We start from the raw sequence: 17,779 nt of genomic DNA on the forward strand, positions 1-17,779 counted from the left end.
CATTGACTTTCCTCTACTTTACCATTTGTATTCAGTGATACAATCAATATTCACAATAATATATTATTATTATTTGATCATACGATGAAGAAGCTTCATCATTTACAAAGACATGTCGTGTGATTTAGTGATTGGATTGGATCCAGCGAGATTTTGGTTACACACATGTAACACCTTACTCCATCAACGATGTCGTTGGTGTTCTTCTTATGCTTAGCACTTCCGATCACAAACACGACGTATTTAAACGAGTGAAAGTTCTTAATACAAGATGGAAAGCCTCAACTGTGAGGCTTCACTCTTACTACCGTTACCACTTTAAAAAAAAAACTCCCAACAGGGCCTTACATTGATCTTGTACAGGCCTTAAGCAGCGAAAACTGTAGTAACAACAAACAAAACAACACGAGACTATAGTACAACGATCATCAAAATTCTCGTAAAAGATGCTAGGAGAGCACGATTACGGTCCAAAGGACCATGATCAACAACAACAGCCTCAACAACAATTACAGCGAAGAGATGCTTCACCCTCAGAGAAGCCATCATGATGAAGAGATTGGAGCATTATAAAAAGTACAGAAAACAGACCTCTGGATCGGATTCCTATGATACAACAACATCTGCTGACGACCTTGAAGGCTTTGAAGAGGAGTTGGCGAAGGCTCTTTCGCCGGTGAACAGTACCCCAAATACACTGAAAAAGAGAGGAATGACAAGACGAGATTCATCACCTTCATCTCAAAATCAACCTGTGGATATGACACGCCGATCATCATCACCAACAGTAGTTGCGTCCATAGCATCTCCAAACATTACAACACCTTCAAGCCCATCCCAGAAGAGAGTAATGAGATCTAACAAGAGCAGTAGAGACTCCTCTCCTTCTCTAAAATCACTCAAGCAAACCTATGACAACAACAAACAAAAACAAGACGAGGAAATGCAAGGTATTTTAGAAAAATTAAAGCAAGAGGCAGAGGAGAGGCATTTACAGCTCATAAACCAGAAGGAGATGGAAAAAGCTGAGATTGAACAACGTATCATGAAAAAAGCTGAAGAAATCATATCTAAACATAAAGAACAGTCTCAAAGAGCTCAAGAAGAAGTGTACAAAAAAGCTGAAGAGCTTATGAACAAGTACCGAGACATGGCAGCCACAGCAGGAAAAGAGGTTGAAAAGTTGAAAGACGAGCTGGTTGCAGTAAAACTTGAGAAGGATAGAGAATGCAATGAGAAAATTGATGCTCTAAGAAAGCAACTTGCAGATGACTATCAATCAAAAACTCTAATGTATCAGGCCCAATTAGACGAATTACAAAAGAAGTTGTATCAACAAAGGCTTGAGATGAGCAAGACAACTGATGAACGAGTTGAAATGTATAGAAAAAAAGCTGAGGAGTCTGAATCCAAGCTTGTTCAGGAACTATCTCGATTCCATGCCACTGAGATGCAGTTGAGAAGTGAACTTGACTCTCTAAATAAGGCACTACCTCTGATGGCTCAACAAAAGGCTGATGAGCTAATTCGAGAATATAATCTCAACATCAAGAAAAAAGATTTTGTTTTACGTCAAGAGCAGGAGAATCTTCTTAATGAAAAAGAAAAAGAATTGCGACATGAGTACGAGCAGTTGAAAAAAGACCTTGAGCAGAGTAAACTTGAGTTTGAGGAGAGAAATACTCTTGAGACAAAACGAATTCGAGAAAAATTAGAAAATGACAAAAGAGTTTTTGAAGAAACGCTCATGGCTAGGTATGAAAAGATGAGAAGTCAGCTCGAGACAGACTTTGAGGTTAAGAAAGAAGAACTTAGACATAAAGAGCGAATGTTACGTGATGAATTAGATCGAACAAGACTTGATTTAGCTCAAAAAGTTATAGAAGAAAAGAAAGAATTTGAGAAGGATATCTTCATGAAAACTAAGTTGATGATAGGTGAGTTCGAAAAACAACTCGAGAGGAAAGGAGAAGAGCTTGCTGATGATCAAAAGAAGCAAATTTCAAACCTTTCCAGAGATGCATTAGACAAGTTGAGACTTGAAAAGGAAGAAAGATCCAAGTTTGAGCGAGAAGCGGTGGAAAAAGCAATGGTCATCATCAAAGAATTCGAAGAGAAGATGAAACTGGAGGCAGAGAGAACAAGTCTTGAGAAAATTAAAGACTTGGAAGAGCAAACTCGAAGAGAGCGAGACCGTAATGAAGAAGAGGCAAGAAAACGAAGAGAGTTTGAGCAAGAAGTAAAGAACAAATTTGAAAAGTACAAGGAGGATTACAAGAGAGCTCTCGATAAAGAATATGAAGACAAGAAAAGAGAAATGATTTTAGAATATAAGAGAAGAGAGGACGATCTCGAAAAGTTGAAACTAGAGCAGAAAGAGAAACTTCATAACGAAGAAAGAGAATTACTAAAAAAAGTGGATACCATCAAACATGAAAAGATACAGGAATCTATTAATCACATTGAGCAATTACGAGCAGAACTCTATGCACAATGGGAAAAAATTGCAAAAGAAGAAGGAAAAAGAGTTTTAGAGGAGAAAGACAAGCATCAACGTGAAATTGAGGATATGAGATTGAGATGTGAAGAAAATATAAACCAAGCCAAATTGACAGCTAAAAGAGAGGTTGCTGAAATGAAGAAAGCTCACCAAGAACTGGAGTCTAAGCTTAAAAGTGACTACGAAGAAAGAGTACAAAAGCTGAATGACGAAAAGAGATCTCTCGAAAAAGAGCTTCAAAACAAGCTGATAGATAAAAAGAATGAACTTGAACAACAATATAACAAAAAGCTTGAGGAGATTAAGAAAGGTATTGAAAGTAGTCTGGAAAAGAAAGAAAGTGACATTAAGCAAATGAAGGAAGAGATTGAATTTGATAAGCTAAGCTTTGAACGTAAAATAAGGGAGGATTACGAGAATAGAATTCGAGATATTACTCTTCAATTTGAAAAGAGGCAGAAAGAGTATCAAGATGCCGAAATTGAGTTGAGAAGAAAGCATGAACAAGAAAAACACGAACTTCAAAAATTGCTTGAAGAAGACAAAATGAAGTACCAAGATAGAGTGAGACAAGAAACAGACAAGATCATCAAAGAAAAGGAAAAACAAATCAGAGAAGAGAAAGAAAAAATTCTCAATCAAGCAGAAGATAGAGTTCAACAAATTAGAAAAGAAACCCAACATGACTTGCTATCTCAAGATTCAAAGATTGGTGAATTTGAAACCTCAATTAGAGAAAATTATCAAAAGATATTTAAAGAGAAAGAACAATATTACCTTCAACAGTTGGATTCCCTTAAACAGACCCTTAAAAATCAAAGAGAAGAGTACGAAAACAAACTTCACGAATCGGAGCTACTTCTTAGAAAAGAGAAAGATGACCTAGAAAAGATGATGGCAGACAAATATAACAGACTCATCGAGAAGGTCAATGAAGACTTTAAACGTGAGTCCCAAAAGAGAATGCAACAAGAGGTTGATTTTGAAAGCGACAAGCTCCAACATGAAATCAAATTGAAAAAGCAATTAGAAGAAGAACGGTCTAAATTGGAGCAGCGCATTCAAGAGAAATTCCTTTTAGCTGCTGAAGAAACAGAAAAACATTACAACGATATCATTCGAAGCCTCAAGGAGAGAATTGAAGAAGAGAAAAGGGTAGTTGAATCAATGGGAAAACGAGAAAAGGAATTACAGAAAGCGCACGAAGAAAAATGTTTAGAGCTGCAAAGGCAGGGAGAGCTCGCCAAAATGCAATTTGAAGAGGAGTCAAAACAACGATATAATCAATTATTGCATGAATACACGATCAAAGTAAGACAAGATTTACTCGAAAAAGAAAAGAAAGAAAGAGAATCTAGACAGAAAGAAGTTCAAGAATTAAATGAAAAGGTTGTAAGAATGGAAGAAGAGAAGAGAAAGTTCGAAAACGAAGCAAGAGATAGAGCCATGGAAATGGTGAAAAAAGTTGAAGGTGATTCCAAGAAAGAGAAACAAAAGCTTGAAACATATTACAATGATCTAATCAAAAAGTTGCAAGAGGAAAAAGTGGCATACAAGCAAGAACTTGACGAACAGCTAAGACAAAGGGAAAATGAAATCAGGAACAACTTCGACACTCTACGTATTAAATTAGAAAAAGCCACTGATATTCGAGTGCAAGAAGCGCAAGAGACTCTAGAAAAAGAACGAAACCGCTTATTAAAAGAGGCGAATGAAAGGCTTGTAAAGGAAAAAGAGGAAAGAATGCTATTTGAAAGACGTTTAAGGGAAGAAATGGAGAAGGAGTTGCAACAGCGAGTGCAACTAGCTAATAATTCTCTAAAATCTCAATCTGACGATCTTGACAAGCGAATGATGGAACTAGAGACTAATGAGAGAAACAGAATCAAGTTTTACGAGGAAAAGCAAAAAGCCTTTGAAGAAGAAATTCGCGCAAAGTATAACCTCATAATCAGTAATTACGAGCAAGATCATTTAAGGACTGTTGAGATTTTGAAGAAGGAGATTGAGGAAGAGCGTGAGTCTTTGGCAAAGAAAAATATGGAGATTCAAAAGCAATTTGAACTCAACTCTGTTGCATATGAAAAATCAATTCGAGAAAATTATGATAAGCTCAAACAAGAGCAAGAGCAACGCTATAAAGAGTTACTGAAAAATAAGGACACACAATATCAAACAGAAATTGAAGATTTACGAAGGATAAAATCAAAAGAATTGGATGTGTTAGAAAGAGAAAAGGTTGAGTACGAAGCAAGGTTGAGAGAAAAGTTTGCATTACTCGAGAGAGAACTTGAAGGAAAATATATGAGCATCATTGAAGAGCTTGAATCCAGAAATGCGAAGGAAAAGCAAAAGCTAGAATTGCAAGTTGATCAATTACGCAGTGATATAAAGATGATGGATGCACAACGGCTTGAATATGAGCAACAAACGAGAAGGAAGTATGAAGAGATGTTAGAAAAGGAGAGAAACGAAATATTAAAGGACAAAGCAGCAATGGAAAAGCAGTTCAAGAAGGAAATTGATACTCATACTGAAACTTTTAATGAAAAGCTGCGATTACTCGAAAAATCAAAGTTGGAACATGAAGAATCTATTCGTACTAAATACATGAGAATGGCTGATGAAAAAGAAAATCAACTACGTGCAGATCATGAGAACCAAAGATTGTTAGATCAAAAGAAATGGTCTGAGAAGCAAGAAGAATGGATTCAAAAAGAAAGAGAACTCGAAACTAAGATGATGCAGTACGAAGATCAAATAAGAAACAAATATGAATTATTGGTGGCAGATCATGTTAATAAGACTCAATCCGAAATGAGAAAGCTCAAGAATCAGTTGGACGAAGAGAAAGCTCTTATGTTGCAACAAACAGCAGAAAAGGAGAGAGACCTTAATGCCAGATACCAAAAATATGAGAGAGAATGCAAATCCAACTTTGAAAAAGAAAAGAGAGAGCTTTGGTTGCATTATGACAACATTATTAAGGAACTCAGGGAATCAATTGAAAAAGAAAGGGCAGAATTGCAAAAATCAGGTATTGAAAAGGAGGCAGAGCTTGAGTCTAAGCTAATTGCCCATGAGGATAACATCAGAAAGCAATACGAAGAAAGATATGTAGAGCTAGAAAAGGTATTACTTCAATCCATGTCTGTACGACAAAAGCACCTTGAAGAAGAGTGGAATTTACGGTTCCAGAAGGAACAGGAAAGATTGAATCTCAATGATTTCGCAAGAATTGAATTTGAGGATAAAACTCGTGAATTCTTCCAAAATCTATTCGACAACAAGCAAGCTGCTTTGGAGGTACAAATGAATAATGAGAAGGCCAAACTTGAAAAGGAAAGAGATCTTCTTAACCAAGCAATGTCGGACCGAATGCAAGAATTGAGGCAAGAAAATATGGCTTATGAAGCTGAAATCCGAGAGAAGTACAACAAACTTGTTGAAAAGGTTCAAGATGACATTTCTATAATGCTTAAAGAGCGAATTGAGGCTGAAAAAATTGAATGGCAAACTAGAGAACAAGCATTTGTTGAGAGGGAAGAAGAAATGCACAAACATAGAATGAAATCAGAGGAAGAAATGAGACAAAAATTCGAGCAGCTTCTTGACTTGGAGAAACAAAAATCTAGAGAGATTATGGAGGCCTTCGAGAATAAGATAAACGAAGAGAGATTCGCAGAAAAGCTGGAGTTATCAGAAAAAGAGAAACACCTGGAGCAACATAAGATTAACTATGAACAAGTGGTCAGAGAAAAGTACAACATGATAATAGAGAAGGCTCAAAATGATTACAAGAATATGATTGTAGAGGCTACCGATAAATTCAATTCGGAGCATGACAAACTTATTTCTGAGTTTATGAAGCGAAAGGAAGAACAAGATTCACATTTGTTGTTGCTACAGGAGCAGTACAGAAAGGAGAATGAGGATCAAATCGTAAAATTCCAAGCTATGCACCTGGAAGTGCTAAACCAAAAGGAAGAACAATTTAGAAATGAACTTCAAATTGTGAATGAAGCAATCAGAGAGAACATTCTTGCTGCAGATCTTTCCAGAATTGAGTACGAGGAGTATATGAAGGAAAGATTCGAGTTTTCTCTTAAGGAAGAGTTACAACGTATCAAGTTAATGGAAGACTCTATTAGGGAAAGAATGAGGCTTGACTTGGAGGATAGAGACAGGCTTCGTATTGAAGAGAAGAAAGCCCTAGACTCTGAAAAAGAACTTTTTGAACAAAGGACAAAGATTAAATACGATAAATTATTAGAAGACCAAGAAAAGAGACATATGGAACGCCTCTCGCAAATGCAAGTATTGGTAGAAGAAGAAAGAGAAAATTTAGACAAGAGAGAATTGGATCGAAAACAACATCTACGAGATCAAATGACAGAATTTGAGGATAAAACTAGAAAGATTTATGAAGATAAAATGAAAAGCCTGGTTGAGGATTATGAAGGCAAGCTCCGACAAAAAGATAAGGACCTGTCAGCAGAGAGGGACAAGCTCAATGACGAAATTCGAGAACACGAAACTCGTATTACCCAATTAGGACACGAGATTGAGGAACAAATGAAACAAAAGTATGCCAAGCTTCTTGACCAAACAGAACAAAATATTAGGCGAGAATATTCTATCACCGAAATGCAACTCAGGTCAGATATGAACAAGAAGTTTGATGATTTAGTAAGAGAGGCTGAAATGAACTCTAGAATTGAACGTCAAAAGTACGAAGAAGAGCTTCAGGTTAGATTTGAATCTAGACTGAATAGTATTGACGAGCGATGGAAGAACGAGATTAATATTCTCAAGAAGATGCATGAAGATGAAATCATAAAGATTCATAATGAGTGCCGAGATCAAAGGCTTGAGGAACAGAAACAAAGAAGTCAATATGAACTCTCTGTAAGAGATCAGTACCAAAAGCAACAAAAAGAATATTACGAAGAGCAGCAACTACTTATTGATTCTATTAGGAAAAGTGAAGAAGACCTGAGAAATCAATTACAACAACGTATGGAAATAGAAATTGAAAAAGTGAAGGATTCTATTCATGCCGAGAAGATTGATATTGAAAAGAGTTATGATAGAAAAGTAGATGCCATCAAGAAATCGTTTGAATTAGAAGTTGCTGACATCAAGAAACAATATCAAGAAAAGACGTCCAATATTGAACTTGGAAAATTGGAATATGAGCAAAAAGTTAAGACGAAATATGACAAGCTAATTGTAGAAATGCAAGCAGCACTAGATAAGAAACTCGAAGAAAGAAATAAGGAAATTGAAGAAATTAAGAAGCAAATACAGCAAGACAGAATTATTTATGAACTTGCTGTTAGGGAGAAATACAATGAATCTCTCAAAGAAAAAGAAAAACAAATGGAAGACTTATTAAAAGAAAGAGAAAAGTTACTTTTAGAGGATGACCAACGACGAAATCTCTCCTCTCTAGAAAAAGAGAGACGACTCGAACAAATGAGAATTGAAAAAGAAGAGGAAATTAGAATGAGATTCGAAAAGCAAACGGAAGAAATCAGAGAGTACTGCAAGCATCAAATCGAAGAAACAATCAAACAACTTGAAGTTGAACGGGCCAAAAAAGAAGAAACAGAAAAGGAAATTGTAAAACTGCAACAACTTTTATCCAGTATGCAACACAGTATGGACCTTTGGAAATTAGAATATCACAAAACAACTACCAACAAATTCAAAAAGCTAATGACAGAGGTGGAGCTAAAAGCAAAGAGAGAAATGGAAGAATTTGCTCGACAACAATTAGAGGATCAAGAAAGACTATTAGCTCAAGAACTCAGACAGAAAGAAGAAGAACTTCGTAAGCATAAACAAAAAGAAGAGGAACTGCAATTAATTGCCATGGAACACCAACAACACAAGATTCTAGAAGAACAAAAAGAAAAAGAGCTGTTGAAGGGCAAAGAAAAGCTCGAACAATACCGTCAACGTTTGTCAGAGCTTTGGGCTGCCCTAGAAACCGATCCTCAAGCAAAAGTCAATTTTTTATGGGAAGTTGAATGCAAGTCATCATTTTCTCAAGAAGTATTGATTGCCTTCAAAAACGAAATTAGCAAACTTACCGATCAATTGCCTCTCATGGAAACCATCAGTCGAAGAGAATTCGTGAAACAAAGACTCAAAGAGACAATCAAAGCCAAAGATTCCAGGTCCCATCAAGACCCCAATCGAATGATTAAGGAAGAAAAACAACGTCACGAGCTTGAAAAAGAGCTAAAGAGGATCAATGAAGTTCTTTTGCAAACACTCTCAGAATATGAGCGCAAGTACAACATTGAATTTACTTACAAAGGGAGAAATTACTTGGATCTCATGCAGAAAGAGCAGTAACCAGCAATTTAGTGTTCCTTTTGAATTATTCTCGGCCCATTATTATTTCCTCTCCAATACAAACATTGTAAACAATAGTAGATAAAATCACCCATAAAATATGTATTTCCATTTGATGTTTTTCCATTTCGATAGTATTTCCGATTTTGGAAGATAGCTGTCCAAGATAAAGAAGCTTTTAGAAGAACAAAACTCCACACACAACATACAAAAAATGTCTTGCAATCAGTATCAACGTTCCACAACTTTTATTGTCCCAACTTTATGTACCTTCCTTCTATTTCTGTGTTGTTGTTGTTTGATTTTCACTCGTGCATGTCTTCTTCTCTTTTTCAAACCCTTCAAAACTCTCAAAAATCCTTCTCAGCCAATCTTTTTCAATCTCTTTCACAACCACCTCCACCAACTGCATCCAATGCACAACAACAAGTGGTTGTGGCCACTCCTTCCAATGTGGTTTTTTCTCCCTTCTCCATCTTTACCGTTCTTTCCATGATGTTGGTCGGTGCTCAGGGTCACACTCTCACTGAACTGGCACATGCTTTAACTTTGGATTATTATTCCCAATTGGATGGAAGTGTTTCTTCAACAAGTTCTTCATCCTCGTTCAATTTCAGACCTCGTGGAGATTTTGCAACCTCCATGAATCAACTCATCCAACAATCGATCAATTCCAGTGAACTCTCCGTAGCGAATGGAATCTTTACAGAACAATCGTTTAAACTTGCTTCACTCTACACGGACACCATCATTCAAGATTTTCACTCGCAGTTGAGATCATGTGATTTTGCTCGAAATGCAGAACCTGAACGACAATCCATCAATCAATGGGTTTCAGACAAGACGAAAAATTTGATAAATGATCTCGTTCCAGTGGGCGCCATAACTGCTGACACAAAATTGGTGTTGGTCAATGCCATTTACTTTTTAGGTAAATGGAGAATTCCATTTGACAAGGAAGATTCATTTACAGGAACGTTTCGACAATTTAAAAAGACATCATCAGAATCTTCAGATTCCTCCACGAGTGCCTCTCTCACTTTGGAATCGGTCAATGTCAAGTACATGTCTCGTCGACAAGCTCGAGAATTATTTGGACAAAATGAAAATTACAAATGGTTGAGAAGACAATACAGTACTCTCGATTTTGACATGCTGTTCATTGTTCCGAAAATCAATGTGGCTCTTTCACAACAGAGTGAAAAGGAATTTGAAGAATGGGTTTCGAAACAAATATCCAAGAATGCAATTCCTGTCACTAATCAAGATGGTTCTCTCACTGTAAAAACTCTTTCACAAGCCTTTGAGACCAATTCACTCATGGTTCGACTCGTTCAAATTCCAAAATTCAAAATTGAATATGAAAATGAATTGTCCAATGCGTTGAAACAAGCTCCGTTTAACATGACCACATCCTTCGAAAAATTGAAAGCCAATTTTACCAACATGCTGTCAGAAGTCTCCATTTTACGTGACGATCGTTTATGGATTGATAAAATCTTTCATAAGGCATATTTGAAAGTCGACGAAGCTGGAACAGAGGCTGCTGCTGCAACTGCTGGAATTATTGTCGGTCGAACCACAAGTATTGATGTGGAACCTGAAATTGATTTTGTTTTGGATCGACCTTTTGTTTTTGTTTTGAGTCATGTTCCTACTCAGAGTATACTATTTATGGGAAAAGTGAATCATTTGGATGCTTCAAATTCGAATTAATGGATCGTATGACGTTATTCAGAAGGTAGTATATGTGAATATTGAGAGAAGATGAATAAATAATAGCTTAAAGGAATTTACAATGTGACAAGGTGTTTAATCAATTATTAAAAACAATTTCTAGCAAATCTGACAGCACGATTCACTCGGCCGAGTAGACTCTAAACGCGAAAGCATTTCTATAGCATCTTGAGATGTAATTCTTTTCGATGGATGTGCTTGCAACATGGAAGCAACTAATTGAGTAAAACGTGCTGAATACATTTGCCACTGGCTGTTATGCTCAATCAGAGCAGTCTTTAAAAATTGAGTCACATCTTTTTCAATCATGGATTTCACACCAACAAAAGTCTCACTATCCAACGTCATCAATTGATAAAACGTGACACCCAAAGCAAATATATCACTAGCAGGAGAAAACAACCTTCCATTTTCGGCATAGGTCTTGTCAAGTAATTCTGGAGCTAGAAAGGCTTGCGTTCCTGGTACAGTATTGTGTGTTAGGTCATTCATAGATTTTGCTAATCCAAAATCACACAACGCTACTTGAATGGTCTCCTGTTCCAAATTGAAATCCTTCACTAAAATATTTCCTGGCTTGATATCTCTATGAAGTAACTGTTTTTCAGTAATCCAACTCAGTGCTTCACATACTTGCTTGGCAATTTGTTGTAACATTTTCTCAGATAACATTACCTTCTTTGCTATGAACAATGAATACAAACTTCCCTTCATCAACTCCATTTCGATACAAATGGCTGACGTGTTTCCAGGGGTGAATGCATGATACATGGGAACAATATTAGGATGTGTCAATTTTGTCATGTTCAATGCTTCTTGAAATGCCAAATTGAAGCTTGAACTGTCTTGAATATGGATCACTTTGACTGCAAGTTCTTTTTGTTTCTGAAGATTAAACGCTTTGTACACCACTCCAAATCCACCTTTAGAAATATGTTCAATATGGGAATATTGTGCTGGGATTATTTCTTCAATGACTGAGACATTGGTTTTTAGCGAGATGCTATTCGAGGTCACAATTCCATCATTGTATGTAGTAACTATATTTCCTGCAAATGATATATTTGCCAATCTTGAATCTTGTTCAATATACATGTTTGACATTCTTGAATCTTGTTCAATATTAGGACGACTAAGAATTGTTATCACTTCTTGAGGTGAAATTCTCTCTGTTGGTTGTTCATGTACCATTTTAGTCACCAAGTCAATAAATTCTCTCGAATAGCCTCCTCCAAGATCTTTTAATTCACTGTTTGTGATATATTCACTGATGCTTTCTCCTATTGAATCAAACATGCCAAGACAAGAAGTGTGTATGGCCATGAATTGAACCAATTGTGCTCCAAGAGAAAACATATCACTCTCTACAGAGGAGACAGCTTTCAATTTGAGCTCTGGTGCGCAATATATTTGAGATGCAATGGCATCTGAACTGCTGCTTGTCTTTAAATTCTTTTCAACACATAATGCCACTTGAATGGTCTCATTCTGCAAATTATATTCTCGTACCAGTATATTAGAAGGATGAACAGATCTTCATTGGTTGTTGTTGTTGTTGTTTTGAACATGCATGGTGATCTACAAATTTCATAATAACATACCCATAAATCAACTTGTTGAACTGGTGTTGTTGTAAATACAATAATGCTGAACAAATTTGAAGAGTAATACTTTTCAACAAGTTCTCTGGTAATTTTACAAGGGAATCAAGAAACGAGGATTTTAAATTGTTCTTCATGGATTCCAATTCCAAACAAACTCGTGAAGACACTCCTGGCGCAAACGTAGGATGTATGCTCACAATATTGGGATGAGGCATCCATTGAAGACGCATATATTCCTGTAGTAGTACTACATTGGTCATTGGAGTTATTTTGAGAGTTTTGGGGAGTCTTGTGTTTTTGTCTATTGCTGAATACACTCCATAACCTTCAATTCCTATTAAAGTGATGGAATCATATTTGGAGTTTAAAAAAGAATGCATGGCTGTTGAATCGGGATCGTCATGGGCTTGTTGCTCTGAATTGAAACCCTGTATTTCGCCTTTGGCAAGCGAGACGAAATTCTGTGCTAGTTTCATGGACTCGGGAGCCAACTTGTGCGTATTTTTTTTTTAATGAGATTGGTTCATGTTTGGTGATTAGTCACTTGTCAAGGTTGGAAACTGAACGACAACATCAAATTCTTTGAAACATGGCACTCTTTGCGACAAGTTTCTTGCAGAGGATGAACAAACGCCCATGCCACTTGTTCTGAATGTCATTTAAATATTTGTGAATTGCATCTTCTGGTAATTCATACTCGATCGAGAAAAACAAAAAATCATTCAGAAAATTTTCTTATCATTTCTTATCACCAAAGTATGGTATTCAATACTTTCCTTACTCAATCTTCACGAAACTAATTTCACGTTCAACGCTCCTTCAGCCGTTGAAATTGATCCTTTGAACCGTTTACTCAATGTCTTGGATATCAAAAATTCAGAATCCAATACAGTTTTGTTTTGGAACATAATGTGTGAGAGGGTACGCGACCGAATTGGCACACGACTCGAAACACATAGCTTTGGTGTCTATTGGACCCAAGACGCATGTGTGAGTCATGATGGAAAAACTCGATACTGGCAATCCAAAGTAGAGGGTAAAGCCAAGTATGTAGGTGTGAATCCATTCGATGCAAATGTCTTTGTCAGGTCGAAAAAGCGATCAACGTTTTGAATAGGGACGATGGAACTTTGATTCGAGACAATGGTGAAGAACAGAATTATTGGAAATTATATCTTTCATTGTTTTTTCATTAAGGAAATTGAATATTCTCAAATGAATAACATTTTCGCGCTCAAAAAAAATGACTTCACGACGAAAAGTGAATCGAGGAAGTCTTGCTCCGCCAGCAACAACGTTGTCAGCGACATCCACAACAACACCATCAACAACGGAAGTAACATCACGTGAATTGGTAAATAATCATCCTGCTTTGGAAAAAGAATCTGCTTCTTCGGAACGTAAGAGTGTGGAAGAAGAGCCTCAAAAATTAGCGGTTAATTCTTCCACGCTTCAAGAGTCTGCTGAGAATTTTGAAACCAACAACTCCGATAAGAAAAAACATCATCGTTTTGTAAGACCAGGAGCATATTTAAGTAATGATAATAATTCATCATCAACGAATGAAAAAGAAGAACAGATTAGTGTAAATCTTAAATCGGACAACAAAGTCTCTTTGGAGAACAATCTTGGTAGCAATGATAGTAAAAGTAGTACAGATAATCATAATGGCAACAAGATGGATGAAACTAGTGATGTCTTGCCATCAAGCAGTAGCAGTGGGGATGGTTTAAAGATAATAATACCAAACAATCAAACCACACTTGCATCTTCCGAAATCACACAAGAACCATCTACTCAAGAGCTCTTACGTACACAACAAAACGATAGTAGTCATGATAATTCTGAATCAATCAGTACTCTTACACCTAAAGAAGAGTCAACCACACCCACACCTACAATCATCGAACCATCGAGTAGTGAATCCACCAACGAGCCCAAAGAACAGCAGCAACCAACACGGCGAGTGAGACGTTTTAACAAACATCGAAGTACCACTCAACCAGCATCTGCTGTTCGAGAAGAAAGTGACAAGACTTCATCTTTACCAAACAATGAGAAACCAGAACAAGTTGCAACCATAGAGCAAAGCACGCCCTCAAGTGACAATTCGTCCAATACAACAGAGAAAACAACAAAAAAATACACAGACAGCAAATCATCACCGGCCGATCACGACGAGGAAGAATCATCAAAAACATCAAGACGATCAAGAAGAACTCGTACAACAGAAATGCCTCCTGTTGATACGTCACAACAATCAAAGAAGGAGGCACCTTCGGAAACAACTATTGAACAAACGGCTTTATCAAAAAAAACGAAGCAGTCTCATACTAAACCACAACAAAGCGAAGATAAAAAAGGAGATGACAATGACAAGCCACAACTCATCAAGCAAATATTGGCTAGACACAGCAGCCAGAAAAATGCTAGTGACAGCAAACCATCAGCAAAAGATAATTCGTCTTTACAGCAGATGGACCTTTCCGATGATCATGAAGTCTCAGTTGCAGAAAAAAAGGACAAGTCAAAATCATCGAAATTAATAGAATCAACATCAATCCCTAAGAAAACCAAACCAATATCAGACGTAGAAGCCAAAAAATCATCAACAACAACAAAACGAGAATCTGTCATGCTATCGGCTTCCACAATACCGACAAAGTCAACAACAGAACCTCCTTCCTCATCATCTTCTAAATCTGACGAAAAGAAAAGAAAAATTGACTCTGTAAATACCTCGTCGACGAATACTTCAGAAATTAACGCCGATGTACAAAAATCTGCTTCCAGTAATAGTAGTACCACCACAGAACCTGGAACAAAAAAGAGTAAGCTTAATGATGTACAAAACGCTGAGACCTCTAGTATCCCTAAAAAACCGGAATCGAATGTAACAATCACACAAAAAGAAGACGATACTCGAAAGGAAGAAAAATCCACTTCTTCCATTTCTACAACAACACTTCACAACAATGAAGAAAAACCTAAGACATTCACGCGTGAAAAAGAGGAACACAGTACAATCTCCAGCTCTCAAGATAGGCCATCTTCCTCATCTTCAAAAGCTGCCAATGATGATATAACCAAAATTCCAAAGAAAAAGAAAGATGACAGTCATGCATCATCCACAGCTCCATCCAGGGATGAACGAGGAGAGCAACGACGAGACTCAAGAGATTACTATCACAATGACAGAGCATACTCTTCATCCAACAATAGAGATTATCATGGCCGAGAGAATGGAAGTCACTCATATCGTGACTACAAGGATCACAACTCATGGGACGATGTAACAGTGGATCAGCACAAACAGAATCACAGAGAAAAACGAGAACGACTATTGAGGCCAGCTCGAATTCGAATTGAAAATGAGGACTTTTTCTTTAACACACTTAAGGAATTTGCTTTGACGCAATATGGAACGAATAATCCACAACCTGTCACTTCATTTGCAGTGGCGAACAATTCAAAACCCAAAACGTCATCTTCCTCGTCCGTGTCCACTTCTGGTTCTGTTCCCTCCTATCCTCCTCTCCAAAAACAAATCTATGCCATTGTCTCTGTCAAAGTATTTTCCATGCTTGCTTCTAAAACATCCCTGACAGAGAGTCAGAAAATTGAAATTTGCAAAAAACTCGTTGACAAGATATCCCCTCGAGAAACTCTCGAAACAGTCGGGCTGGAAAGTCACAAGCAAAAAATTGAAGATTTTGTAGCTCAATATATTCAAGGAAAGTACCTGAAATAAATACTGATGTATCAAAAGTTGAGATTTTACTAAAGCGAGAGTGTAACACAACTACTGGTTGTCAAGTATCTTTCAAATGATATATTCCTACATCCTAGAAAATTTTAAAAACATTTAAATTCCGTAAACGTTTTTCGACTTTCCTTGTCTTTGTTTATGTCTTGGATTGTCGTCGCAAATGACGTAAATCTTCTTTTTACCTCGTTTAACAATTTGGCATTGTTTGCACATTTTCTGTTTGTTTTGAAAACATGTTTTTCATCAATATCATTGCATCCGATTTGTCATCATGATGATTCATCATGAATAATATTATTCGGATCCAAAAAGGACCAACAACCCAACAACAAATATCACCCATATTATTTTCATATTATTATCATAATGAGTTTATCAATAAATTAGACCAGGTATATACCAGAAAAACGCATCATCACTATGAGCCTTCCACAGGGGACGGGCATGAAACACTCACCTTCACAGCAGACACGACTCTCATTTTTGTTTCATTAAAAAAAAATGTTTTTGATTGGTTTTTTTTGAAAGCAAGAATTTCATGAGGTGGAAAGACCGAAACGACAGTGTTTCGAAAACGTCGAAAAGAAAATCAAGAACTTGCAGCCAGAATATTGAATTTGGATGATCACTTGCCTTAACATTATTAAACCTTAATATGTTATTATATTTATTCTCTGAAATTGTCAAAAGTGCAAACTTAGAAGCTGACGTATTGCATACCATCATAGAGCATGTGGAATGCAATATCTTTGTAAGATTCATCTACAAACTCATAGTCGTCCAATTGATGTCTAGTAACCCATGCGTGATCTGAAAATTCAGACATTTGTTTGAATGGTGGAACGCCTCCAATATAAATAACACGATAGAAGAAAGTTTTGTCTAGAGGGTTTGATGGATTCACATAGTGAGCTGTTGGTGAAAAACTGATGAAAAATCCATTAACACGGTTACGCATAGTTTTGGAAAAGAATTCTTGAGCTGCTGATCTCATGGTGTGAGGATTGGTTCGGATTGTGTCAGGGAATTTCCATTTGCCAGTCTCCTTATCCTTGAAAATGAGGTAGAGTCTGTTTTCTAATTGTCTGTTCAATGATTTTCTGTTATCATTAAAATCATCCTTGGTCCATCTTCGTTGAGGTTTCCAATTCTTCAACCAATAATCAGTTCCTTCAGTTGTGTACCCTTTACCTTGTGTTCTTTCATACTCCAGTCTTTGTTTTTCAGCCATTTCAACTGGGTCCGGAACTTTGATGTGAGCATCTGGACCTTCTTTCTTTGCGTTTTTGTTGTTCTGTTTCAACATGAATATATTGTTAATTTAATTTTGATGAAATTCAATGTTGTTGAATGATGATGAAAATATTATTCAAAAGTCAGGATGAAAGATGCCGAGTCGTATTTGCAGGCAAAATTGTTGTACGTTCCAATATCATGAACGTGGTATGTGCAGGTGATGAGTTTTGAAATCGCGAAACCATCGTATCAGCAGTGTTGTTATTGTTGTTAGAATAAATAGGGTTAAATTACAGCAACACGGATTCTGTACACTCTAATACTAACCTCTTGCTTCTTCTTTAATTTCATCCATTCCTCGAAATATTCAGTATAATCATGCCATTTGTGTCTGGCATAGTAATTGTTGTTGCTTCTTTGAAGTTCGCTCATTTCTCTATCAATTGGATGATCATCATTGTTCAATCTCGGTAACCTCTCCAAACAAAAAGCAACTCTCAAAGTCTCGGGACCATCATACGTAACACTCTTTGGAATGTCCTTCTCAGGAATTGGAGTCTTGTAGCC

At 36.7% G+C, this 17,779-nt stretch overlaps 5 protein-coding genes across 5 annotated transcripts in view; 3 read left to right on the top strand and 2 right to left on the bottom strand.

The window, feature by feature from the left end:
* Positions 1-547: 547 nt before the first annotated feature.
* C9374_006433 (uncharacterized protein) lies at positions 548-8,866 on the top strand (the record flags this gene model as incomplete). The annotated part of the gene is made up of 1 exon (XM_044696293.1): positions 548-8,866. The coding sequence occupies one exon, from the start codon at positions 548-550 to the stop codon at positions 8,864-8,866; it is 8,319 nt and encodes a 2,772-aa protein (XP_044547124.1).
* Positions 8,867-9,181: 315 nt separating this feature from the next.
* Positions 9,182-10,582, top strand: C9374_006434 (uncharacterized protein; the record flags this gene model as incomplete). Its single annotated transcript, XM_044696294.1, has 1 exon — positions 9,182-10,582. One exon carries the CDS (start codon positions 9,182-9,184, stop codon positions 10,580-10,582), a length of 1,401 nt encoding a protein of 466 aa, XP_044547125.1.
* A 120-nt stretch (positions 10,583-10,702) lies between these two features.
* Positions 10,703-12,683, bottom strand: C9374_006435 (uncharacterized protein; the record flags this gene model as incomplete). The annotated part of the gene is made up of 2 exons (XM_044696295.1): positions 10,703-12,137; positions 12,205-12,683. The coding sequence occupies 2 exons, from the start codon at positions 12,681-12,683 to the stop codon at positions 10,703-10,705; spliced, it is 1,914 nt and encodes a 637-aa protein (XP_044547126.1).
* A 767-nt stretch (positions 12,684-13,450) lies between these two features.
* Positions 13,451-15,958, top strand: C9374_006436 (uncharacterized protein; the record flags this gene model as incomplete). Its single annotated transcript, XM_044696296.1, has 1 exon — positions 13,451-15,958. One exon carries the CDS (start codon positions 13,451-13,453, stop codon positions 15,956-15,958), a length of 2,508 nt encoding a protein of 835 aa, XP_044547127.1.
* A 715-nt stretch (positions 15,959-16,673) lies between these two features.
* C9374_006437 (uncharacterized protein) overlaps positions 16,674-17,779 on the bottom strand; it is a gene marked incomplete at both ends in the record, with an annotated part of 1,307 nt that continues 201 nt past the window's right edge. Inside the window, 2 exons of the mRNA XM_044696297.1 lie at positions 16,674-17,270; positions 17,540-17,779. The exon at positions 17,540-17,779 is cut by the window's right edge and continues 201 nt beyond it. Of these exons, the coding sequence (XP_044547128.1) occupies positions 16,674-17,270; positions 17,540-17,779 (837 nt within the window). The remainder of the gene's footprint in view (positions 17,271-17,539) is intronic.

The sequence above is a fragment of the Naegleria lovaniensis genome (genome assembly GCF_003324165.1).
Source record: "Naegleria lovaniensis strain ATCC 30569 chromosome Unknown tig027, whole genome shotgun sequence".
NCBI lineage: Eukaryota > Heterolobosea > Eutetramitea > Acrasida > Naegleriidae > Naegleria > Naegleria lovaniensis.